The sequence below is a fragment of the Pelodiscus sinensis genome, chromosome 31 (assembly GCF_049634645.1).
Source record: "Pelodiscus sinensis isolate JC-2024 chromosome 31, ASM4963464v1, whole genome shotgun sequence".
NCBI lineage: Eukaryota > Metazoa > Chordata > Testudines > Trionychidae > Pelodiscus > Pelodiscus sinensis.
The window spans coordinates 10,745,464-10,772,920 of NC_134741.1; the positions used below are offsets into that span (position 1 = coordinate 10,745,464).

The following is a 27,457-nucleotide window of genomic DNA, read 5'->3' on the forward strand; positions in this document are numbered from 1 at the left end:
GCCAATCCATCCTGCAGGAAGCCTCATGAGCAAAACCCCTCAGATACACCAGCTCTTCCTATGCCACAATCAGCCCTGGGATTACACAAAGGTGAGGGGTTATACAGCCCAATCTCTCCAACCCAGAACAGATCCACCCCATTCCAAAGAACCAGCCATGAATCCCTGGTCAATTTATACTTTAGATCTTACCCACCAGATCACAGTGGACCAATCCTTTAGAATCTAAAGGTTTATTAATACAAGAAAGAAAAGGTTGAGAGTAAGGTTGTTAAGGAGAATACATTGTATACATCAATCAGCAAGTTCTTGATGCAGGATCTTAGCAGAGATGTTAGAAACTGCTAGCATAAAAGTCTTTGGTGTACATCGTATGTCAGGATGGGTCAGCAATCCTTCCTGTGTCTCTGTCCTTAGCAAGGCTGCCTCTGGGATAAGTAGCAAGACTGAAGACAAGATGGAGCCCCCCTCATGGCGTTTGATATTCATTTCTGGTGTCTCCCAAGCTGGAGATAATCACATGTTCAAGTGTCCTGTCTGTTTCATATGCCAGCAGCCATTGTGCCCTGGCTGCTTTGCAGCTTTCCACACGCATTCCTCAGCTGTGTACTGGCCACCTTGAGAACCATTGTCCTTGGAGCCATACTGATTAGCATAGTCACTCATTGGACATTCCTTCCTCATGACAGGCAGTCCATACACAGCATCAGCAGAGCCCATAGTCGTAACTCCTCATACAAACTCCAAACAAGTACATGAATAGCACACATAGAATTAGCACAATATCAGCTTTCATTTGACACCTCGCATGGCCCACTCTGTACCAAATTTGGGGCAAACAGTTTCCCGTGAGCACAGCAATGATCTTAAAGTGAGTATGCTCACCTTAAAATCTAATAATGTGACAGGGGCCTTAAGAAAGGGTTGGGGACTTGAGGAAGGATCTGGGATGCAGAAGCAGGCAGGTGTCTGGCCAGGGGGAAGATGCAATGTGTGGCCAGGAGAAAGGGTGCAAGAAAAAAGGAGGGTGTCAGTGCAAATTGGGGATGCTGGCCGCTGGGAGAAAGGGAATTGAAGTGATTGGGAGGGAGTGTCTGGAAAGGACAGCAAATATTACCTGGCTTTGGGCCTCCTGGCAGCAACATCTCCAGTCACACTGTTCTGGTCACACTGGAGGGAGGCTCAACTGCTGCAGCAGCAGCCACACAGAATACAACCAGCCCAGGACAACAGAGGCACCACTACTGCACCCATTCAGTCCAGGGCTGGAGGTATTGCTGCTTCAGCCATGCAGCCCAGGACCAGCCCCAGAGGCACCCCTGACATGGTCATGTGGCCTCTAGTGCTGGCCTCAGGTTGTATAGCAAAGACTCAGCCAAGCGCTGCCTCCTCTCTAAGGGTATGTCTAGACTACAGGCTTACGTCGACATAAGTTTTGTCGACAGAATCTGTCGACAAAACTTATGTCAACATAGAGTGTCTAGACTACATCCAGTTCTGTCGACAAAGCAAGCTGCTTTGTTGACATAACAGTGTGGACGCAAAGGACAGTGTAGATGCAATAATGCCTTCTATCGACAGAACTCTGTCGACAAAAGGCAGTATTCCTTGTAGAATGAGGTTTACATACGTCAACAAAACTGCTGAGTTTTGTCAATGTTATGTCGATACAACTCAAAGGCAGTGTGGATGCAGGTATAGTTTTGTCAACAAAAGTCCACTTTTGTCGACAAAATCCTGTAGTCTAGACACACCCTAGTGGTTACAAAGCATGAAGAGGGGGTGGGGCTAAGCTCCTTCCCCCTCAGTACATCTTCATTTGGAGGTGGGACCTGGCACTGCCTTGTGAACAGGATCAAAGCCTTAGGCAGGCTGGATTCTGTCAACAGAGAAAAATTTTGCTCACCACCACTATAGGGTTTCTCACCTATGTGGATTCAACTACATGCAACAAGGCTTGAACTATCGCTATAGCATTTCCCAAAGTGAGAGCAGTTAAAGGATTTCTCTCCTGTGAGAGTTCTCATGGATAACAAGGTGTGACCTATGACTGCAGCATTTGCTACAGTGAGAGCAGGTGAATAGCTTCGTCCGTATGGGTTTTCCTATGTCTAACAAGGGTTGAGGTCTGACTGAAGCTTTTCCCACAGTCAGAGCAGCTGAACGGTTTATCCCCTGTGTGACTCCTCCTATGGATGACAAGGTATGAATTCTGACTGAAGCTTTTCCCACAGTCAGATCAGCTTAAGGGTTTCTCCCCCGTGTGAACTCTTCTATGTCTAACAAGATCTGACCGGTAATTGAATCTTTTCCCACAGTCAGAGCATCTGAAGGGTTTCTCCCCTGTGTGGTCTCTCTTATGGATAACAAGCTGTGACTTGTGACAGAAGCTTTTCCCACACTCAGAACAGCTGAAGGGTTTCTCTCCTGTGTGGGCTCTTTCATGTTTAATAAGAGTTGCATAGTCACTGCAAGAACAAGGTGAATGTTGATGGGGGATTTTCATTTGAACAGTTTCGGTGTTTGTTTTCAACCTTCTGCTCCTGTGACTGGATTTATCCTGTCCTGCTCCTGGATGGTTTCCCTGCTGCCTTTGTAGACTACACTGACTCTCACAAGTCTCTCCTTGCTCAGGACTCTGAGAAACATGCCCTTCAGATCTTCCCACTAACACCGCACATGGAGCCATTTGTTCAGGTCCTTCCTCCTGAAGACTCCTCTCACTGTTGTCATTCAGTATCCCATCACCTACTGGAATGGAGAGAGAAAGCACACAGGAGTCATTATCTGAGCTGAGCTGAAAGAAAAATTCTGAATGGTGAACAGCTGGGGGGACAAAATGGGGTACAAACCCAAAGAATGGCTGGAAAGATTCAATAATCATGAGCTGAGTTCACCCTGCACCCCCATAACTCATTCCCCACCCAGCACTCTCAGATTGTAGTTGAAGACAGGCTGAAGGGCCAGTCAGACTTGATGAAAACACACAACCAACATCTGCTATGCAAACTCAGAAATTGGTTTGAGTCACTTTAGCTGATTTCTCACCTGTGTGGGTGTCACTGATGATCTCCCCTTCCTCACATCCTTGGAGATCCAGGATCTGCATCTCTTCCCTTTGCTCCACCCAGGAGAGCACATGAACTTTGGAGACTGGAGATCCTATTTGGGGAGCAATTAACCAAGTGGTGAGCTTGTTCATTAAGGTCTGTGCCATTCCTGCTTCCAAAGCCAGGATCTGAGTCTCCTATCCAGACAGGCTCCTTCCCAACCTTCCAGAGACTGGTCTCTGGCTGGTACAAGATCCCAGGACACACTAATTCCATCCTCCCCCTGCACCACTACCATGTTGGGAATAGCCCAGCAGACTCCCATGGGGAACTGAGCGCTCTGCTGCACTCTGCAGGATACAACTCAGTCTCCCTTAGGGCCTGTTGCATACTTGGGCAGGACAGGAACACACTGCTCATAAGGGGAGAGTTCTAAGACTTTCAGGACTGACAGATGCATCTAGCCAGGACTCATATTTGAGCTGCGATATGTCAGGTCTCTAGTGCTGGGAAGGACAGGATCCAGCAGAGCTCTAGATCCCTATGGGCTCTGCCCACAAAGCTCTTAGCTTGGGGCTGGACTTGCCCTGCTCTTGGGCTTAGATGCTCTACTTGAGCCAGAAGGAGGCCAGGGTAATTCTCTGATCGGGAAATTGAATCCTTGGCTGGCCACTTCAGGCCCTGCCTATGGTTCACACTCCTGATCCTGACTGACTGTGCCATGGTGGGCCCTGTCAGCTGCCCACAACAGCGGTCAGTCCTGCAGACAGTCAGGGCAGTGTTGGTCTGTTCCTGTGGCCAGCCAAAGTGGGGACTGGATGGGCTGCTTCTCTGCTGCTCGTAGATGCTCCTGCAGCTCAGCTCCCCTTCTGAAGCCTTGAATCTACTCTGCCAGCAGCAGCAGCCTTCCTCTTGTGGCCAGTTGGGCCTGCCATTTGGTGCCTCTCTGGCTTACACAGAATCTACTATAGGCAGGGAAGGACTCTGAGTTGGTACCTTCCTTCCAGGAGCTCAGCACAATAGCACAAGTGGACCCTGCAGACACTAAGAGCAGCTGCACCCAGCCCCACAACTCTGATATCTGCCATTCCTGCCTGGGCCCTTCCACTGACACCTCTGACCAAGGCACAACATGGGAAAGATGGCTGGAACAACAATGAGACCTTAGCTGTGGGAAGAGCAGCACCACTATTTGTCACTGAACGGCCTCTCACACTGGAGCCAGGATTACTGGGGCAGATACTGCTGATATTGGGGGTTCAGGCAATGAGAGACCCTGAACCAAACCCAACCCAGCTGCTCCAGAGCCTACCCAGCTTCTGTTACACAAGGGGACAGGAATCCTCACCCAGCCAGCTCACAGCATCATAATTCTCCTGCATCACATCCCTGTAGAGGGCTCTCTGGCCCGGGTCCAGCAAAGCCCATTCCTCCTCAGAGAAATACACAGCCACCTCCTCGATGGTCACCGGCTCTGCCACAGCCATTTCCTGTCCCCGCCTCTGCAGGCCAGGGGCTGAGCTGGAGTCAGACATGGGTGTTCTGCAGCCTGTCGGGAAGAAGGGGAATTGGACACATTTCAAAAAGGGCTTTAATCCTTTCCACACCAAAATGTACTCACACCAAAATAATTATACCCACCAGGAGACATTAAATTGCTGGGGGAATATTATTAATGTCTCCCTTGGTCACAGACCTTTGTTTGGCATTAGTAATGCCTCTATTGTCTCCTTAAACTTTAGTCAGTATCCAGAGAGCAGTGCCTGGTACAATAATTCCCTCTTTATAGTTCCCAGCACCAGACACATCTACAACCCCACACTGGTATATAAGAATAGCCTGCTACCTGGCCAGTGTGCTAGGGCAGACCTTTTTCAACCAGATCAGATCCTACAGGATCTGTTGTTCGCTGTCCAGTGCTCCATCATTAATAGCAGCTATTGTACTGTGTATCATGCCCCTAAAGAAAGGCACATGGGAAGAGGGTGGTATAAGGGACCATATTCCCCTATCCTTAGCAAAGAACCTGGACTCTTTTTCATCTGTGGGGTAAAGGCTTAGAAATACCTGCCAGTGGGTTGGACAGGTTGGTGTTCCCTAGGACATGCGGTGCCTAGAGGATTAACGGTACACCCATACATTACAGCTCCAGGTATTACAAACCTTGGAAGCTTCCTGCATCGATCCAAGAGGAAATTTACTATTAACCCTCTTGTGAGACGCCCCACAGGTTTTCATCGATTTACCCGTGCATTTCTGCCTTGGTGTAGCTGAACTTGAACAAGCCATAGTAAATGTGTCAGGGCAACTAGAAATAGCTTTCAACCACATTGCAGATGCCCTAGGCCTGCTCAACGAGCAGATCCAATCAGTGGTCCACTTTGCCCTGCAAAATAGGATAGCATTAGATGCAATTTTCGCTCAACAAGGAGGAGTCTGTGCTGTAATTAATCAGTCTTGCTGTTTCTATGTAAATCAGTCAGGGCAGATTGAACAGGACGTGTCTGCCATAAATGATGCAGTTAAAGTGTTACACGCTGTAACTAAAGATGGAGAAATCTCATGGCTAAGTTGCTTAGCCCAACAGCTAGGACTCTCCTTAACACCTTTCCTACATTCTATCGTAACCACTGTTTTGATTATTTTGATTGTTGTAATTGCCTTTTGTATAATATTGTGTGTTGTAAGATGCTTGGTTAATGAAGCCATTTCCTCTGCGCACATTTGATATACAGCGCTGGGAAAAGATCCCAGCCAATTCCTCGACCCCAAGCCCTCTAATCAGGCCACTGGGTACTTTTAGATTCCTTCAAGGTGGGCAAGAGGTGCTGGCACACCATCATCTTGCATTCCCGGGACTGGTGTGTTGTATCAGGGGGTGGAATGTAGCCAGACAGGCCCCCCCATCACATCCATCTTGTTTGCCCCTCTGAAGTGCCTGGAGAATGCAGGGCAGAAAGAAGCAATAAAATCAGCATAGCCTTTGAAGCCTTGATGCGAGGCCAGGATATGCCAGCTCATCTGACCCTGGGTAAGCTGAAAACATAGATATGAGAAAGAACGATTAAGGCAATAAGCTGACCTCGAGGCTGCGAGAACTGCCCTGGCTGGCACCTATAGTCATACGATCAGATACAGTCGTCCCTGGGAGAGGAATCTCCCACTGAGAAAAGAATGCCCAGTTCTCCCAATTTAGTTCTCTCTCTTACAAGTGCAAATTTAGTTCACAACTCCCTTGTAAGAACTGGTGTCACAAAGATGGACCAGCACCATTTGGCATCGCAGATAAGAAAGAGAAATACGTGACCCAATGGGTATAAAGATGGGTCCAGCAGCACACTCACTTTGAGCATCTATCTACCATCTATCTATCTGCTGGTCGGGTTAGGTGATTGACCTCCCAAGGTCCACGGGAATGCCCACCTCATATTTCGTCTTTCTGAGGAATTGAGGGACCTATACTGGCCTGACACGCTGGGACCGAGCGATGCAGAAAGGGGTAAAAATTGTACCCGTATGTGTCCTTTTGTTTTAGTGCATGCATAGAATAGAACTCTTTAAAGATTAAGCTGTCACTTGGTACCATTATTTCTATTTTCTATCTTCCTTCTTCCTCATAGATTCATAGACACGGGGGCTGTGTCTACACTGGGCCACTTACTCCGGAAAATCAGCCGCTTTTCCGGAATAAGCTGCGAGCTGTCTACACTGGCCCTTGAATTTCCGGAAAAGCAACGACGCTCTACTGTACAAAATCAGATTCTATTCCGGAAAAGCTACGCTGCTCCCGCTCGGGCATAAGTCCTTATTCCGGAACACTGTTCCGGAAAAGGGCCAGTGTAGACAGCCCAGTAGTCTTTTCTGGAAAAAAGCCCTAATCGCGAAAATGACGATCGGGGCTCTTTTCTGGAAAAGCATGTATACATTGGCCACAGATGCTTTTCCGGAAAAAGGGCTTTTCCGGAAAAGCAGCCTGCCAATGTAGACGCTCTTTTTCTGGAAATACTTATAACGAAAACTATTCTGTTTTAAGCATTTCCGGAAATTCATGCCAGTATAGACATAGCCATAGACTTTAAGGTCAGAAGGGACCATTATGATCATCTAGTCTGACCCCCTGCACAGTGCAGGCCACAGAATCTCACCCACCCCTCCCAGAATAATCCTCTCACCTATATTTCAGGTACTGAAGCCCTCAAATACTTTGAAGACCCCAAGATGCAGAGAATCCTCTAGCTGTGATCTGTACTCCATGCTACAGAGGAAGGCGAAAAACCTCCAGGGCCACTGCCAATCTACCCTGGAGGAAAATTCCTTCCCGACCCCAAATATGGCGATCAGCTAAACCCTGAGCATGTGGACAAGACTCATCAGCCAGATACCCAGAAAGTTCTCTAGTAATTCCTATCATCCCTCCATTAACCTATTTCCCACTGATAATTAATGGTCAATTAGGGTATGTCTATACTACCCCCCTAGCTCGAACTAGGGGGGGTAATGTAGTCATACAGAGTTGCAAATGAAGCCCGGGATTTGAATTTCCCGGGCTTCATTTGCATAAAGCCGGCCGGCGCCATTTTTAAATGCCGGCTAGTTCGGACTGCGTGCCGCGCGGCTACACGCGGCACAAACTAGCTAGTTCGGATTAGGCTTCCTAATCCGAACTAGATGTACACCTCGTTCCACGAGGCAAACTACGGGGGTAGTGTAGACATACCCTGAGTTACCAAGATCATGTTATCTCATCAAACCATCCCCTTCATAAACCCATCTAGTTTAATCTTGAAGCCAGATAGATCTTTTGCCCCCACTACTTCCCTTGGAAGGCCGTTCCAGAACCTCACTCCTCTAATGGTTAGAAACCTTCATCTAATCTCAAGTCTAAACTTCCTACTAGCCAGCTTATATCCATTTGTTCTTGTGTCCACATTGGTATTAAGCTTAAATAATTCCTCTCCCTCCCTGGTATTTATCCCTCTAATATATTTAAAGAGTGCACTCATGTCCCCCCTCAGCCTTCTTTTGGTTAAGGTAAACAAGCCAAGCTCCTTGAGTCTCCTTTCATAAGACAGGTAGTCCATTCCTCGGATCATCCTAGTGGCCCTTCTTTGTACCTGTTCCAGTTTGAATTCATCCTTCTTAAACATGGGAGACCAGAACTGCACACAGTATTCCAAATGGGGTCTCACCAGTGCCTTGTATAATGGCACTAACACCTCCTTATCCCTACTGGAAATACCTCGCCTAATACATCCCAAGATCATATTTGCCTTTTTCACAGCCATGTCACAATGGCAGCTCATAGTCATTCTATAATCAACCAGGACTCTGAGGTCCTTCTCCTCCTCCGTTACTTCCAACTGAAGTGTCCCCAGCTTATAACTAAAATGCTTGTTATTAATCCCTAAATGCATAACCTTACACTTCTCACTATTAAATTTCATCCTATTGCTATCACTCCAATTTACAAGATCATCCAGATCTTCCTGTATGATATCCTGATCCTTTTCTGAATTGGCAATAGCTCCCAACTTTGTGTCATCTGCAAATTTTATTAGGACACTTCCACTTTTGGTGCCAAGATCAGCAATAAAAAGATTAAATAAAATTGGCCCCAAAACTGATCCCTGAGGACCTCCGCTAGTAACCTTCCTCCAACCTGACAGTTCACCTTTCAGTATGACCCGCTGTAGTCTCCCCTTTAACCAGTTGCTTATCCACCTCTCAACTTTCATATTAATCCCTATCTTTTCCAATTTAACCAATAATTCCCCATGTGGTACTGTATCAAATGCCTTACTAAAGTCGAGGTAGATTAGATCCATTGCATTTCCTTTATCTAAAAAATCTGTTACTTTCTCAAAAAAGGAGATCAGGTTGGTTTGGCACAATCTACCTTTTGTAAAACCATGTTGTAATTTGTCCCAATTGCCATTAGCCTCAATGTCTCTAACTACTTTCTCCTTCAAATTTTTTTCCAGGATCTTACATACTACAGATGTCAAACTAACAGGCCTATAGTTACCCGGGTTGCTTTTTTTCCCTTTCTTAAAAATCGGAACTATATTAGCAATTCTCCAGTCAAATGGTACAACCCCTGAGTTTAGAGATTTATTAAAAATTTGTGTTAATGGACTTGCAAGTTCATGTGCCAGTTCCTTTAATATTCTTGGATGGAGATTATCGGGGCCCCCCCGATTTACTCCCATTAAGCTGTTCAAGTTTGGCTTTTACCTTGGATATGGTAATATCTACCTCCATATCTTTAGTCCCATTTGTTAACTTACCATTATCCCTAAGCTCTTCATTAGCCTCATTAAAGACTGAAGCAAAGTATTTGTTCAAATATTGGGCCATTCCTAGATTATCCTTAACCTCCACTCCATCCTTAGTAATTAGTGGTCCTACTTCTTCTTTTTTTGTTTTTTTTTCCTATTTATATGGCTATAAAACCTTTTACTATTGGTTTTAATTCCCTTTGCAAGGTCCAACTCTACCTGACTTTTAGCCTTTCTCACTTTGTCCCTGCATGCTCTAACCTCAACAAGGTAGCTTTCTTTACTGATCCTGTGTGACCATAAGATCTGTATTTGCTAGCAGTTAAGAAATAGAGCAATAGCCATTGTAACCATAGGATTTATAAGCTTCTTTAATAAACCTGTAACTGTTTAAGCTGTAACCTGACGCCCACAGTTGCTGTAATAGAACCAAGCACAATTTAAAAGAACTTCAGCCGGTCATAAGGGACATATATAGGAAGAGCTGGGGCATTTGGATCGTGTCGCTTCCAGAGGACAGATCTGTAGGGGCATCTCTCAGTCTTCCCTAGGCTGCCCACTGCGACAGGATCCTGTATCCTAGCAGTTAAAATCTGAGATGTTAATAAGCTCTTCCTATAAATTCTGGGGCATCTGTTAGCCTGTTGGCTGCCTTCTGCGAAGGGATCCTGATCCTAGCAGACTAAGACACGGATGTTAAACTCCTCAGGGCACCCGTCAGTCTCTCCTAGACTGCCCACTGTGACAGGGCCTTGTGTCCCAGCAGTTGAAGACTCAGGTGTAACACACACACACACACACACACACACACACACACACACACACACACACACACTGCCCTGACCATCGGCTGACACAGGGGGAGAAGGGGAATTGGAGACATTTCAAAAAGGGCTTTAATCCTTTCCACACCCCAATTCTGCCCAGGCTCTGTTGCTGGTGACACACATGCTGAACTCTGCAGTTTTGGGCAATCGCTGAGTCTAGATATTCCATAAACACCACACATGAGTTAGATCGGAAAGCCATATTTATTTTTCTCAATATCTGGCTTCAGTTACATTACCCTGCCTGCAACAATGGGATTCAGTTCTCAGCACCTAATGTTGCTGCTAACAAGCCACATATTCATCTGCCTGAACATGGAGATAGGTTTAATTGAATTTGGGCTGCAGTATTTATAATCCTTAGTCTTCGTGCATTGATTTGCAGCCCAAACTTTGGTTCTCTCATCTGACACAGACTTTATAAACTCTTTCCACAACAGAGATGAAGTGAAGTTAATATGCATATTCAGATGCATATTATTATACACGTGTGCTGAGTGTTTGCAGGATAAGACCTTAAAATTCATGAATTCATGGCATCAGAAGCGGTCCTTAGTCATGCAGTTTGTCCCCTCTGCGGCACAAGCACAAGGGGACACTAAGAGCAGCTACACCCAGCCCCACAACTCTGATACCTGCCATTCCTGCCTGGGCCCTTCCACTGACACCTCTGACCAAGGCACAACATGGGCAAGATGGTGGGAACCTCAATGAGACCTTGGCTGTGGGAAGAGCAGCACCACTATTATGTCACTGAACCTCCTCTCACACAGGAGCCAGGATTACTGGGGCAGATACTGCTGATATTGGGGGGTTGGGCAATGAGGGACCCTGAACCAAACCCAACCCAGCTGCTCCAGAGCCCACCCAGCTTCTGTTGCACAAGGGGACAGGAATCCTCACCCAGCCAGCTCACAGCCTCATAATTTTCCTGCATCACATCCCTGTAGAGGGCTCTCTGGCCCAGGTCCAGCAAAGCCCATTCCTCCTCAGAGAAACACACAGCCACCTCCTTGAAGCTCACCGGCTCTGCCACAGCCGTTTCCTGTCCCTGGCTCTGCAGGCCAGGGGCTGAGCTGGAGTCAGACATGGGTGTTCTGCAGCCTGTCGGGGAGAAGGAGAATCGGAGATATTTCAAAAAGGGATTTAATCCTTTCCACACCAAAATGTACTCACACCAAAATAATTATACCCACCAGGAGACATTAAATTGCTGGGGGATTATTATCAATGTCTCCCTTGGTCACAGACCTTTGTTTGGCATTAGTAATGCCTCTATTGTCTCTTTAAACTTTAGTCAGTATCCAGAGATACTAAACACGTGTGCTGAGTGTTTGCAGGATAAGACCTTAAAATTCATGAATTCATGGCATCAGAAGCAATCATTAGCCATGCAGTCTGTCCCCTCTGTGGCACAAGCCATTATACTTAGCCCAGCTACCCAGGCACAAAGCTCTGTTCCCCCACAGCATGTTTTCTAGAAAGTCACCCAGTGTTGATATGAAGACATCAGGAGCTGGAGAGCCCACCACTTCTTTGCTCATTTGTTTCAGCAGCTAATCCTCTTACCCATCAAATAGTTGTGCCTCCTCTCTAGCCTGAAATTCTCCGGCTGTAGCTTTCAGTTATTAGCTCTCACTGAACTATATCCACTAGACCAGAGGTGAGCAATTCATTTTGATGATGGGGGAGGGAAGGGAAGAACTCCAAGATTTTGGAAAGTGGTTGAGAGCTGCAATCTTCCAAGACATTAAGCAGGAAATACAGCGTATGGGATGGACAGTGAAAGAAGAAGGGAGTTTTGGGTGACGGTTTGGGATGCAGGAGGGAAAGAGGGGTCTGGGAAGGAGTTTGGGTGAAGGAGGCAGGTGTGATTTGGAGCACTGGATTAGCAAACTACTCATGAGATATTTAAAGAAAAGTTAATTTAGAGAACCAGCTGAGTGGAGAAATAAGGGGCTGAGGGTTTCTGACCATGAAGAGCTTTTTGCATACTTGAATGCAGGAAGAGAACAAAGAGTTTGGGTATGTGGAGTGGGGGGCAGGAGTGGGGAGGGGGCAGAAAGAGGTTGGGGTGCCAGAGGCAGGCTTTAGCCAGGAGACTTACCTGAGTGACTCCCGAACAGCAGCCAAGCACCTCTCTGAGACAGGCAGGGAGCCTGCCCAATCCTTGCAAAGGCTGCAGGGCCATGTGGGTGTGTGAATAACTATGAGCCGGAGGGGAGGGGGCACAGGGGGCACAGTGCTTCCTTTCTGGCCAGAAACCAGCCAATGAGATTGTCCTGGGGGTGGAAGCAGTGCCTGCCGCCTTCCAGCTTCACGTCCAGGCTCACCTTCGCTTTTAGTGGCTTGAGGGTGGGTAGTGGCAAGCACGGAAGAAGCCCATGGGTCGCCAAGCATCAGTGGCCCAGATCTAATGGCCTGGCGAGCTAGATACGGCCCATGGGCTGTATTTTGCCCAGGATTGCACTAAACCGAAGAGCCCTTGGGGATCCAGCGGTTTCTCACCATGAACAAACTGATACCATGGAAGCCAGACAGCTCTCAGCCTTTCAGCCTTTTTATTGTTTGAAACCAACCCCATATTGAAACTGGCCGAGCAGTGAAATCTGAGCCTGAAGGTGCCATCCGTTGTATGGTTTAACTTCACGCCTTTAGCATCACACCCCGTAGATCAGTGATTCTCAAAGTGTCTGCAGGTCCCCATGCAGTGCCCCTGAGGCTCCTCACTGATCTGTGGGGGTATGTCTACACTACCCTCCTAGTTCGAACTAGGAGGGTAATGTAGGCATACCGCACTTGCAAATGCAGCCCGGGATTTGAATTTCCCGGGCTTCATTTGCATAAGCGGGGAGCCGCCATTTTTAAAACCCCGCTGGTTCGTACCCCGTGCAGCGCGGCTACATGGGGCTCGAACTAGGTAGTTTGAACTAGGCTTCCTATTCCGAACTACCGGTACACCTCGTTCCACCTAGTTCGAACTAGCGGGGTAGTGTAGACATACCCTGGGTGAGATGTAGGGCTGTGTGCACAGTGGTCACTGGGTTTGGTTGGTAACTTCAATGACAATCCCGTGAAGATGTTTTCACTGGAATTTTCTCATTTAAAGAATCTCCACCTGCAAACTCACCTTGTCTGACAGCTCCCAGGGATTTTCCTCTTGCTCTCTCCAGTGCCGAGGGCAGAGTGTCTGGTGGGGGAAGGGATAAGGGAGGTGAGATTCCAGGCTCTCCTCTTTATAACAATGTCCCCACGCTGAACTCTGCATTTCACTTGTATCAGAGACCAGACAAGTGTTAGGTATGAAAAGGTCTGAAACCTGTGTCCTCTCTCGCTTGGGCACCTCCCAGAAATGGAGCCAACATCTCTGCAGCCTCATCCCCGCTCCAGGAGACACAAACTGAAAGTGAGATTTACTTTTCCCACCTCATCCCCTCTCACCTGGTTTCTCTCAGTCACTTACCACCTCTCGTCATAACCAAGAGCTGCGCTGGGGGAACACGTTGTTATGACATTAACTTTACCTATTTTGATCCCTTGACACCAAGGGGAGGTTCAGAGTTTGCAAACCCCTATCTCTATTTGCAAGCAGTTGGATCTGTTCGCTCAGGGTATGTCTACACTACAGTGCTAATTCGAACTAAGCTAATTCGAACTAACGCATCCAGACTAAAAAACTAGTTCGAATTCGAACTAGCATGTCCACATTAAGTGGACCCTGAACCGGGGTTAAGGATGGCCGGAAGCAGTGCCGGCAGGGCATCAGATGAGGACTTAGAGCATGGAGCTGCTGCCTCAGGCTAGCCGAGGGCTGTGCTTAAAGGGATCCGACTCCCACCCCGGACAGACAGTTCTCAGGGTTGCCCCGCTTGCAAAGCAGTCCTGTCTTGGAGTGCCGTGAGTGCCCACACTGGGCACATCACAGCACTCGGCCATCAGACCGGCTGCACTTGCCGCAGGCTGCCATCTGGGGAGAGGGGGCAATTGGGGGGCTGCAGGAGAGCTTCCACCCCGAGGAGCCCACAGAGCCAACCCAGTCCTCCCCATCGGGGGCTCGTACCCCATTCCTCCCTCACCTCCTTCCACTTACCCTTCCCTAGCCCCCCTTCCTGATGTACGAAATAAAGAAAATGTGTGGTCAAAAATAGAATCTCTCTTTATTGAACAAAACTCGGGGAGACTGGGAAGCGGATGTGGGAGAGGGGAAGAGAGAGGGTGGGAGAGGGGAGAGCAAGTAAAATGATCAGAGGTTTGGAACAGGTCCCATATGAAGAGAGGCTGAAGAGACTGGGACTTCTCAGCTTAGAAAAGAGGAGACTGAGGGGGGATCGGATAGAGGTCTATAAAAGCATGAGTGGGGTGGAGAGGGTGCATAAAGAAAAGTTCTTCATTAATTACCATAATAGAAGGACTAGAGGACACCAAAGGAAAGGAATGGGTAGCAGGCTTCAAACTAGTAACAGAAAGTTGTTCTTCACAAAGCAAAGAGTCAACCTGTGGAACTCTTTGCTGCAGGAGGCTGTGAAGGCTACAACTAGAACAGAGTTTAAAGAGAAGTGAGATCAAGTCATGGAGGTTGGGTCCATGGAGTGCTATTAGCCAGGGGGTAGGAGTAGTGTCCCTGCCCAAAGTTTGTGGAAGGCTGGAGAGGGATGGCACGAGACAAATGGCTTGGTCACTGTCTTCGGTCCATCCCCTCCAGGGTCCCTAGGGTTGGCCGCTGTCGGCAGACAGGCTACTTGGCTAGATGGACCTTTGGTCTGACCCAGGACGGCCATTGTAAGCTCAGGGCTCAGGGTCGGGGGTCTCAGTGGACCCCCTTGATTTTCATGCACACCTGCTCCTGGGTGGCCAGGCTGGCAGCTCTCCTGCCCTAGACGGCCACTTTCCTGTGCCTAGTGCGGAGATCGTGGATGAGGTCCACGATGTCCGCACTAGCCCAGGAAGGTGCCCGCCTCTTGCGGTCCAGGGCAAGCTCCCGGGAGCCGCCAGCCTGGTCCCGGGAAGAGGGGGTGGGCTGGGGGACATCGGGTGGGTGGCTCTGTGCTGTGCCAGGTGCAGGGTCTGCTGGCTGGGTGCTGGCAGGCTTGCACCTGGCACGGGCACCGTAGCCAGCCCGTGCCCCTTTAAGGGGTCTGGAGCCGGGAGGGGGGCATAGAGTTTCCCTGGTGTTGGCCAGAGTGGCCACCAGGGAAACCTGGGGAGGGCTAGCCTCCCACTAGTTCGAATTAAGGGGCTACACACCCCTTAATTCGAACTAGTAAGTTCGAACTAGGCTTAATCCTCGTAAAATGAGGTTTTCCTAGTTCGAACTAAGCGCTCCGCTAGTTCGATTCAAATTCGAACTAGCGGAGCGCTAGTGTAGCGGCTATGAATGTTAGTTCGAACTAACGTCCGTTAGTTCGAACTAACATTGTAGTGTAGACATACCCTAAAAGATACCAGGACACAGTGAAGAAATGCCTAAGCATCAAGAAAAGAGAAGAAAAATGAAGTACTTTATAAATAAAAGATGGTTCACTTCAATGTCCCATATATGGACAATTAAGTTGGCAATCAGCTCGAAATCATTGTTAGTTCATTTAAACTTAGCTATTATGTAAAACCAATTGTTGTTTGCTGTACCACTATTGTTGCTGTATCACTGTATTATTATTGTATTTTTTTTTTTGCTGTACATAATTTACAATGTGCATAGCACTACTAAATTGTTTAGCCATAATAGGTGAAAAATCAACAACTAGAAGCAACATAAAAAAGGGTTTAAAAAAATAGAGAAAGAATCACAAAAGAAAATTAAGTGTATAAAACTACAACTTGAGTTAAAAAATAAAACCCTGTTATTACCCGTCATGATTTGGATCAGTGACATTGGACCCAAACTGAGGCACATATTATTCCAAACAATTTTGTTCGGTGTCTGGGACCAATACCGAATCCTGACACAGCAATAATTAATAAACAGGTTACTGTCCATTCAGTAAGTTGTCTGGAAGACATAATCCATAAGAAACAATTGACTGGTGTCACAGAGCACTGCAACCACTGGAACAGAGATGCTAGCCATTCCTGGTTCCTGCATAGAAAAGTCTATTGCAGAGGGTGACCACCAGCAGTAAGGCTGATGTATAACATGAATGGACAGCACTGGGTAGTAATGGAGTACAAAACATTTATTATAAAAGGCCTCATTTATAATGTCACTACTCCAAATTTCTGTTTTGCTTCTTATATATATAATCTTGTGAGACACACTCTAACAATGCTTATACCAACATTTAAAATCACTAAAAAACACTCAGTCTATTATTAAGAATAGTAAAAACGGTAACTATACATGCCCTAATTGGTGTGTGTGGCTATCAGCAATACCACACGAGCCAAATCACAATACCAAGTTACAAATGGTTATAAGGTTATGCTTTTTATACATATACACACTGTGTAAATATGCCTAAATATTCTACAAAAAATACACCATTTCCATATTAATTATTTGAGACCTGTTAAAACTCAGTAAAAAAACCAAAACAAAACAAAACAAAAACCCTGCATTCTTCAGTATGGTCCCGGGTCTAACATTCCCAAGCCCACCATAAGGGACCTAACAGAATTGGAAAATAAAATCTGTCCATCAGTCGTACGAGGGAATGTGCAGACTAAGGGACAGATGGGGCATGAGTGTGTGAATGGTCCAACAAAGGTGTCCACATGACAGTGTTTAGCCCACTGGGTCACCTTCAGTTCATACATTATGCTTTTCCGGGACGATGGGTAAACATCCTCCCCATAAAAGGACAAAAAGTGGGGGAACGTAGTAAGTTGAGGGTCAGTAACATGGAGTCAGCAGGCCTAAAACAGCAACAGGCCTGCAATTTAGTGAGCAAGACTTTGGTTCAGTAACAGGAGCCAAGAAAGAAGCCCTATTGATAACTGTGCAATTGTGTAAGTTAGGTCGAGCATGGAAGGACACAGGGAGGCACTGGGTACAGACTGTAAGCCAGAGGGGAGTAATGGAACATCTTAATAAGAAATGTCTTGGTACAAAAACTCCCTAAAAACTAATGCACATACCGACCTAGGTTCAGGACCGGGTCGAGATTGACAGCATGAAGGATAGTAAGTAAGCCCCCCTTCCATAAGATGAGGGGTGGTAATGTAGCAGAAAGCTAAACCCATCTCCATTGAGTAAAAATAGAACTGCACGCTCCACGTTTAAGTCTGCAACTTCTGAGAATTGTTGTACTTGTTAAGTCTGCAACTTCCGAGAATTGCTATACTTGTTCTATAAGCGCTATTGTATGCTGTACCAAGCCTTATTTGGTAATGAACCAAGCTTGAGAAGGAAGTTAAGAGCAAAGTTAAAACAGCCAATTATGTTTTAGCACACCATACGCGACAGTTTTAAGAGTCTATATAAGAAGTTAACTAGCCAACGCCCGGGGTCGGCTTTGCTTTGAGCAATAGCTCCTTGGCTGACCATTGTTTGTAAACAATAAAATTGAGTTGGACCCAGCCTGAAAGTGTGACTCTCTTCTGTGGGCAAATTAGACTAGCCTCCAGGGGACGAACCTTGCAATTTATGCAACAGTAACTAGGCAACAGAGGGTGGTAACCTGGTACGTAAAGAAATGATGAAAGTTTTTTGTACCTGTCTATAAAAGGACACCGCAGAGGGTGCTCTCCGGCCGACCTTGGGGGGGGGGGGGGGGCGCACTAGGCGCCTGAACTGCAGGTGTCATTGCCTAAACTTACAGAATGCACAGTAGCTTAACTTTGACTAACTGCTGTTAATACCTGTTATATGGCAATAGGCCTGCCTGGTGTTGGTACCTTGTCAACGTGGGACATAGTGCCCAGTGGTGTAACATTGTACTGATCTCTGTTACCAACTGGTAGAGCTTCGCATTTGACAATAAACCTGCTCAATTGATTTCAATCCTTGCCTGCATCTGTGGTTTCCGGGGCCTCTCAGATATCTCTTGTGTTGACCCAAGTGCACGGGGTCTAACACTCTAGATAAAGGGAGTACCGATTGTTACGCACGCAGCCAAAAGTTTATTATCACCGATGGAGTAAAGGTCCTGTCAGGAGCGCACCAGGACAACCCTGACCAGACGACGCTGACACTGACAGTCCAGACCACTGAAGGTACCGAGGTACGAAAACACCGAGGTACGGCACTCGAGGGTCAGAAACATGGAGTCAGCAGGCCTAAGGCCTGCACCCGTCACTCTGGGTTGGGCGAGGCCTGGCCGCTGTTCTCATTGCAGACCTGGGCAGCCCCTGGCTGGAATGTGCCAGTCTCAGTCCTGGCTGAACCCTGGCTACCGAGAGAAGAGGCCAATGCCAATAGCCCCTGGCAGCGAGGGAGTCAGCACATCGGTGGGTGGGGCAGGGAGCTGGGGGCAGAGCTGGGCTCTAACTCACTGTGTGACCTTGGTCTGTTCAGTGAACCTCTCCCTGCCTCCATGTCCCTGTCTGTACAGCAGGGACAGCAACACTCACAGCCCCACAGGAGGGGGCTGATTTGATGCTTCACCCACATGGCCCAGGAACGAGCCCCCAAACTGCCCCTGTGTGTTGGGAGCCAGGTTTGCTGTGTGAATTCTGTGGGGCAGATGACGTCAGGCCTGGGCACTGGGATTATTTACCAGCTTCCCTGGCCCTGGGGCCCTGTTGCATTCACAGCTGTGCTGGCCAAGTGGTTAAGGTGTGTGACTAAAAATCCAGCAGGGTTTCTCTGTGCAGGTGACAGAAGGTCAGTGAGAGGCCAGGGAGTCTGGGCCTGCCCCAAAGGTCCATCCCTGCAAGGGGAAAATGATGGGGATATGACATGCGCCCCCCCCCTCCCCAGTGTTGGGAGTGAATGTCTAGAGAAGTAGTGGGGGTGGGGGGGTATCTTGTTCCCTGCTCTTGCTCTGCCTCTTCTCCCCAAGACCTTGGCCAAAGAATTAGTAACAGAATATTAGTCCAAATTTAAATCCAGCAGTAGAAGGCCATAAAGGGGTGTTTCTTGACACCCAAAGCTGCGTCTAGACTGGCAAGCTTTTCCGCAAAAACAGCCGCTTTTCCGGAAAAACTTGCCAGCTGTCTACACTGGCCTCTTGAATTTGCGCAAGAACACTGACGTCAGCAAGAACACTGACGATCTCATGTAAGATTGTCAGTGTTCTTGCACAAATACTATGCTGCTCCCGTTCAGGAAAAAGCCCTCTTGTGCAAATGTATTTGCGCAAGAGGGCCAGTGTAGACAGCTAAGAAGTGTTTTGAGCAAAAAAGCCCCGATGGCTAAAATGGCGATCAGGGCTTTCTTGTGCAAAACCGCGTCTAGATTGGCATGTCCGTGCCAATCTAGACGCTCTTTTCTGCAAATGCTTTTAACGGAAGACCTTTTCCGTTAAAAGCATTTGTGGAAAATCATGCCAGTCTAAACATAGCCGAAGTGTGTTTCTGTGGTGTAGTGGTTATCATATTTGTTTAATATGCAAAAGGTCCTTGGTTCAAAGCCAGGTATAAACACAGGGCTTGTGTCTAGATTGGCAAGATTTCTGCAAAATCATCTGCTTTTGTGGAAAAACTTGCCAGCTGTCTACACTGGCCGTTTAAATTTCCGCAAAAGCACTGACGATCTCGTGTAAGATTGTCAGTGCTTTTGCAGAAATACTATGCTGCTCCCGTTCAGGCAAAAGTCTTTTTCCGAAAGACTTTTGCGCAAAAGGGCCAGTGTAGACAGCAGAGATTTCTTTTCCGCAAAAAAGCTCCGATCACGAAAATGGCGATCGGGGCTTTTTTGAGGAAAAGCGCATCTAGATTGGCCACAGACACTTTTCCGCAAAAAGTGCTTTTGCAGAAAAGTGTCTGTGCCAATCTAGACACACTTTTCTGAAAATGCTTTTAATGGAAAACTTTTCCGTTAAAAGCATTTCCAGAAAATCATGCCAGTCTAGACATAGCCAGGGTCTTCCTTTGTGGTGGCTCCCCTTGGTGCCCAGGTAAGGGCAGCTCCTGCTGCCCAGCCTGCACTTGGGATAAACCCAACTCCTGTGTGATAGAGGGGGGTGACATGAGTTGAGAATGCCCCTGGGTGCCAGTCTGGGGAAATGAGATGAGTCAGGCCAGGCACCTGTGGTAAGCTTGTGGTTTGGCCTCTCCTGCCCTGGGAGGCTGGCAGATGGGGCTGGCTCCTCGCAAGGAACTTGCCCAAAGAAGAGCGGGGGCAGAGGAGGAAAGCCAAGTTGAGGGGGGGCAGAAACTCAGGGGGGTGACCAGAGCCCCCCCTTTGTTCTGCCAGAACCCCGTGGGATGGGGCTGGCTGCAGGGAGGCAGAGTCCTGTGCCTGTCTCAGGACATCCCAGCAGGCAGAGAGGGGGTGGGGTAGGATGGGGGGGGTGCACTGTGGGTCATAAGGGGATGAGCATGGTGCTAGTTCAGGGCTTGACAAACTTTTTGGACCAAGGGTCATGCTGGAAGCAGAAATGGGGTGCAGAGCAGGTCAGGGAGCCTGGGGATACCTGTGACTAAAGCCAGACATGGCCTGGAACATCCCGTATCCCTCCGTCCTGCCCTCTGCACTCCAGGCCCCCTCCAACTCTCATCTGATCCCCACACCCAAGGACACTCCTTCCCTTGGCCCCATGACTGCACCATGCCAAGCAGTGGGGCTAGCAGTGGGGCAGCCATGCCAGCCAGGCTCTGGGGGAACTGGGTGCAAGGGGAGGGGCTGGAGGTGCCTCCCCAGGGTGCCTGGAGAGGGGCCAGCCCTGCTCACCACACTGCCCAGGAGCAGTTACTGCCTGGCCCTGGCCCAGCCAATGGGGAGCACATGCCCCCCGCTCCAGCTACCCCAATGCTAAGAGCTGGCCATGCTGGCTCAGGGGCTGCCCCATGGGCTGTGCAGGGGCTGGCAGGGAGCCTGCGGAGCCACAAACCAGACATTCAACACCGCGGCCAGCGGTGCTGCCTGGCGCCTCCAGGAGCCTGTTGGACCAGGGGTTTCCAGTCCCAAACCAAACACCTGCCTCCCTCATCCCTCCCCCTCTCGCCCTGCCCCCATCCCCTCACAGCTCCCCTCCCCTGCCCTCATAACATCTGCCCCTCCCCAAGCCCCATAACACTCTGGTTTCTGCCCATCCCAAAGGAGCATTTGCCCCAAGTCACTGGCACCTCCCGGCCGAAAGCAAACCCAGTGCCTGCAGCCAGTCCTATGGCACCGTCACCAATGATTTACTGGCCCAGAGAAGGGAAGGAAAGTTACTCACAGGAGAACACAGCAGCCGGACACACACACGGTGCGCTCCTGCCTGGTCCTTGGGAATAGAGGCGCCTCTGGTGAGCTAGCTCGGTGTGGGGCCACTGCAGATCCCTCAGTTTGTACCTAACCCTCCGCTCAGCACCATCCCCCTCCCTCCCTGGCCCACACCCAGCATCTAAGCCCAGTAGAGAGAAAGTTCTTCCTGCCCTGGCTTGTCCTTCCCTCCCCCAGAGCTCACACTGATAAGAGGAATGTTCGGGGCACGACTCCTCTTCTAGGGCACAAGGAGGAGGGAGGGAAGCAACCAACAGAGTATTTTGCTCACAATTCTCCTGCCTAGCTTCTCTGGGGTCTGGAGCTTCTTGTGCCAGGCAGGAGATGCCCCCTCCCTATCCCCACAGACACACCAGGGTCTCACACTTGCCTCTTCCCATCTCCTGGTCTTGGGCTGGTCCTGGTGTCATAACAAACCCTCATCCAGCCCCTAAGAATCACCGAACTCTCACCCAGTGCCACAGGCACAGCCAGTCCCAGGGGGTCAGCACCAGCCGCCACCCCACAATATTTCCCACAGCCCAGCCCCAGCCCCATTTCTGCCAGAGCAATGCTTGTTTTAACTGCACGGACAGCCCAGGGAGCCAGCTGGCTGCTGGCCCCACATGTGCCAGTGACCAGCCTCTCTGCCCTCTCCCGAGTTAATGTCCCACATGTTGGGTTAATGCAACTGTAGGATAGTTGGGTTTGGTGGGGGCCAAACTAATCCCTGTTGGTAGGAGGATGGTGGGAAAAGCCCTTGGAGAGGGGTGACATGACACCGTTTACTTCTGGTCATGTGTCCATCTTGCTCCAGCGCCGGGCTCCCCAGCAGCTGCAGAAGGGAAATAAACCCCCGTGCACAGCCAGGAGGAAAGGCCAGGGGGCCACATTTTCTGCAAGAGCACGCATAGCATTGTGGACGCTCTCCTGCGCAGGAAAGCTCTGATGGCCATTTTCTGCAAGAGCACGCATAGCATTGTGGACGCTCTCCTGCGCAAGAAACCACTGTGGCCCGTCCACACTGCCTCCTTGTGGACGAGTTCTTGAGCAAGAGGGCTTATTCTTCATGGGGAGAGGAATAACTCTTGCGCAAGAAGCCCTGTTGTCTGATGCTGTACTATAAAGTTACTTGTGCAAGAACATCCCTGTAGTGTAGATGCTCTGCAAGTTTTTGGACAAGAACAGCTGCTCTTACGCAAAAAGCCTGCAGCGTAGACGTAGCCCTGCAGTGTAGACACAGCCTGAGAGAGATGAGGAAAGGAAGTGGCCAGAGCCTCCCCCCAGTAGGCTGGTCCTCAACAGGGTGGGTGCATTTACTTAGCACCCTCACCTTGAAGTGAGCTGTGCAATGTGAGCGGGCTGCCCAGGGTCCCCAGGGGAAGGTCTGTGGGAAGTTTCCAAGGCAACAGCAACAACAAAGTTTCATAATCTACACTCATGTGACTGTGATTTATTCCTCCACTAGCAAGTGTCTCTGAAGGGATGAGAAATGCAGGGCCCAGGTGCAGGGAGCCGGGTCACATTCTCCTTCCTGAGTCTCAGTCCTGGCTGAAGCCTGACTAATGAGAGAAGAGGCCAATGGAAACAGCCCCATGGCAGCAAGGGAGTCAGTATGTGGAGCAGGGAGCTAGGGGCAGATCTGGGCTCTAACTCACTAGGGGTGCGTCCCACAGCTCCACATAAGCAATGACATTGTGTAGCTTATTTCGAGTCAATTTTGAAATATCTTATTTTGTAATTCGGCGCTGCCTACACAGCACTTAGTTCGAAATAAATCACAATTCCAAAACATCCCTCCCTCCTCGTGCCCTGAGGTTTACAGGGATGTCGGAATAGCGAGCCCATTATGGTTTGAATAAGGGGCTTGCTCTTAAGACGTGTCTGTGTGATACGAGCACCACGTTCCAAACCTCCGAGCTAGCCGGCCCATGGGTGTCAGTCTCACAAGTGGCCCTTTCAGAAAGCAGCCTTGAGCAGCTGCAGGGATATTGAAGGGAAAGTACAGAGCAGGGATCGTCGAATTGAGGACGTAAATGCATGGTTGATCAGGTGGTGTAGCAGAGAGGGCTTTGGTTTCTTCGACCATGGGACTCTGTTCCAGGCACAAGGATTGTTAGGAAGAGATGGAATCCACCTAACGAAGAGAAGAAGGAGCATCTTCGTGGGCAGGCTTGCAAACATAGTGAGAGGGCTTTAAACTAGGTTCGTCGGGGGACGGTGACCAAAACCCTGAGGGGAGTGGGAAAGTTGGATACCGGGAAGAAATGCAGAGAGGAAGGGGCAAGAAAGGAGGACCCCTGTTTCGAATGGAGGAGATAGGGCAATCAACTGGTTACCGGAAGTGTTTGTACACTAATGCGAGAAGCCTGGGCAACAAACAGGAAGACCTGGAGGCCCTGGCCCAGTCCAAGAAATATGATTTAATTGTGATAACAGAGACTTGGTGGGATGACTCGCATGACTGGAGCGCTGTCATGGAAGGGTATAGACTGTTCCTGAAGAACAGGCAGGGGAGACAAGGAGGAGGAGTTGCACTATAGGTAAGAGAGCACTACGATTGCTCTGAACTCCAGTATAAAGAGGGAGAAAAACCTGTTGAGAGTCTGTGGGTTAAGTTTAAAGGAGCAAACAACAGCAGTGATGTTGTGATTGGTGTCTGCTACAGGCCACCGAATCAGGTGGATGAGGTAGATTAGGCTTTCTTCGGACAACTGAGAGAAGCTTCCAGATCGCAGGCCCTGGTTCTCATGGGGGACTTTAATCACCCTGACATCTGTTTGGAAACCAATATGGCAGTACACAGGCAATGCAGGAAGTTTTTGGAGAATATTGGGGATAACTTCTTGACACAAGTGCTGAAGGATCTGACCAGGGGCCGTGCGCAGCTTGACCTTCTGCTCACAAACAGGGAGGAACTAATAGGGGAAGTGGAGGTGGGTGACAACCTGGGAAGCAGTGACCAAAGATGGTAGATGGTAGATTTCAGGATCCTGACCAAAGGAAGAAAAGAGACTAGTAAAATACACACCTTGGACTTCAAAAAAGCAGATTTTAACTCCCTCAGAGATCTGATGGGCAGAATCCCCTGGGATGCTAACATGAAGGGGAAAGGAGTCCAGGACAGCTGGCAGTATTTTAAAGAAGCCTTATTGAAGGCACAGAAAGAAACCATCCCGACGCGTAGCAAGAGAGGCAAACATGGTAGGAGACCGGATTGGCTTACAGGGGAAATCCTTGGTGAACTTAAGCACAAAAAGGAAGCTTACAAAAAGTGGAAACTTGGACAAATGACCAGGGAGGCGTTTAAAGGTATAGCTCGAGAATGCCAGGGGGTTATCAGGAAGGTGAAAGCGCAAATGGAATTGCGACTGGCTAAGGATGTGAAGGATAACAAGAAAGATTTCTACAGGCATATTAACAAGAAGAAGGTGATCAGAGAGGGTGTGTGGCCCCTCATGGATGAAGGAGGTAACCTAGTGACAGATGATGTGGGGAAAGCTCAATGCTTTCTTTGCCTCTGTATTCACGGACAAGGTCGGCTCTTGGACTTCTGAGCTAAGTGACGCAAGATGGAATGAAGATGGACAGCCCGTGGTGGGTAAAGAACAGGTTAGGAACTATTTAGAAAAGCTAAACGTACACAAATCCATGGGTCCGGACTTAATGCATCAGAGGGTACTGAGGGAGTTGGCAAATGTCATTGAGGAGCCTTTTGCTATTATCTTTGAAAAGTCGTGGAGATCGGGAGAAATCCCGGATGATTGGAAAAAGGCAAATGTAGTGCCCATCTTCAAAAAAGGGAAGAAGGACGATCCAGGGAACTATAGGCCCATCAGTCTTACCTCAGTTCCTGGAAAAATCATGGAAGGGGTCCTTAAGGAATTCATTTTGAGGCACTTGGATGAGAGGAAAGTGATTAGGAATAGTCAGCATGCATTCCCAAAGGACAAGTCGGGCCTGACCAATCTGATTAGCTTCTATGATGCGGTAACTGGCTCGGTGGACGTGGGAAACTCAGTGGATGTTATATACCTTGACTTTAGCAAGGCTTTTGATACGGTCTCCCACAATATTCTTGCCAGCAAGTTAAGGGAATGTGGACTGGATAAATGGACGGTAAGATGGATAGAAAGATGGCTAGAAGGTCAGGCCCAGCGGGTAGTGATCAACGGCTCAGTGTCAGGATGGCAGTCATTTTCTAGCGGAGTGCCCCAAGGTTCGGTTCTAGGACCGGTTTTGTTCAATATCTTTATTAATGACCTGGATGAGGGGATGGATTGCACCCTCACCAAGTTTGCAGATGACACGAAGCTGGGGGGAGAGGTAGATACACTTAAGGGCAGAGATAGGGTCCAGAGTGACTTAGATAAATTGGAGGATTGGGCCACTAGAAATCTGATGGGGTTCAACAAGGACAAGTGTAGAGTCCTGCACTTGGGACGGAAGAATCCCAAGCATAGTTACAAGCTGGGGACCAACCAGTTAAGTAGTAGTTCTACAGAAAAGGACCTAGGAGTTAAAGTGGATGAGAAGCTGGATATGAGTCAACAGTGTGCCCTTGTAGCCAAGAAGACTAATGGCATATTAGGTTGCATTAAGAGGAGCATTGCCAGCAGATCCAGAGATGTCATTATTCCCCTTTATTCGGCTTTGGTGAGGCCACCTCTGGAGTATTGTGTCCAGTTCTGGGCCCCCCACTACAAAAAGGATGTGGACGCATTGGAGAGGGTCCAGCGGAGGGCAACCAAAATGATTAGGGGGCTGGAGCATATGACTTATGAGGAGAGGCAGAGGGACTTGGGTCTATTTAGTCTGCAGAAGTGAAGAGTGAGGGGGAATTTGATAGCAGCCTTCAGCTTCCTGAAGGGAGGTTCCAAAGAGGATGGAGAGAGGCTGTTCTCAGTAGTGACAGATGGCAGAACAAGGAGCAATGGTCTCAAGTTGTGGTGGGAGAGGTCCAAGTTGGATATTAGGGAAAACTATTTCACTAGGAGGGTGGTGAAGCACTGGAATGCGTTACCTAGAGAAGTAGTGGAGTCTCCATCCCTAGAGGTGTTTAAGTCTCAGCTTGACAAAGCCGGGTTGATTTAGTTGGGATTGGTCCTGCCTAGATCAGGGGGCTGGATTTGATGGGTTTTACCCCTTGTAACCTCATCCAGAGACTCCCGACAAGTCTGTCTCCTATGTCCATCTCCGCCTCAGTTCAAATGTTCGCAATGCATGTACTGTGCGGCAGACAGGGGTGCTGGGATGCGGAGGCCTCACCCGTGGGCAGATGCTACAGTGTTGGGCAGAAGGAAACCACAAGCCTGGACCGGGTGCAGAGGCTGCTGTGACTGGCACTGGTAAGGCAGGGCTCTGACTGCAATTGCTGGGACAGGAGAGCAAGTACCACATACCCTTGTCATTCCCTGAGGGGATCAGCACCTAGAGAGCCTGAGGGTGCAACCTCTGCAGCTTCTGCAGCCATAGAGAGTCAGGGTATATGGGCATCAGGAGCTTCTCACTTGTGGGGGAAAAACCTCTTGGGACTTGTGGTTTCCTTCTTCCCCACACACCTCTCCACTCAGCCTTTTCCTGAAGCCTCTTCTATGTCCCATAAGGGCATAAGTAAATGTGAGCAAAGGGTCCAACAAGGCACCACCAGTAATTGAACCCAAGATCCCCTGTTTACTAGGCAAACACTTTAGCCAGATAAGCCATGGTGCCCTATTTTGAGCCACCTGTCAACTGTTCTACTGTATGGTCCCAGACAACACCATTGCATGGCAAAGTTCAGCCATTCCCCATTTCATTCCTGCCTTCTCACCCTGCTGCTATCTGGCTCCCTGGGCACAGAAGGCTACAGCTCAGTGGGCAGAGGCTCTAACATGCACATCTCCCCCAGCCGCTGGGACTGTAGAGTTGCCTTTGAGGTTCTGCAGGGTTGTGTGAGGAAGAAATGGGGCAAACTTTGATTATCCAGCTTGTAGACCCCTTGGTCTCAGGGTTTAGGTTGGAGTCCCCAGGTAG

The 27,457-nt window shown here is 48.8% G+C and overlaps 1 protein-coding gene across 1 annotated transcript; it reads right to left on the reverse strand.

The window, feature by feature from the left end:
• Nucleotides 1-4: 4 nt before the first annotated feature.
• Nucleotides 5-21,792, reverse strand: LOC142821508 (zinc finger protein 773-like). Its single transcript, XM_075912649.1, has 6 exons — nt 21,417-21,792; nt 13,286-13,345; nt 11,059-11,259; nt 4,399-4,599; nt 3,049-3,162; nt 5-2,751 (listed from the first exon to the last, which is right to left on the reverse strand). The coding sequence occupies exons 3-6, from the start codon at nt 11,243-11,245 to the stop codon at nt 2,240-2,242; spliced, it is 1,014 nt and encodes a 337-aa protein (XP_075768764.1). The 5' UTR covers nt 11,246-11,259; nt 13,286-13,345; nt 21,417-21,792; the 3' UTR covers nt 5-2,239.
• Between the last annotated feature and the right edge of the window lie 5,665 nt (nt 21,793-27,457).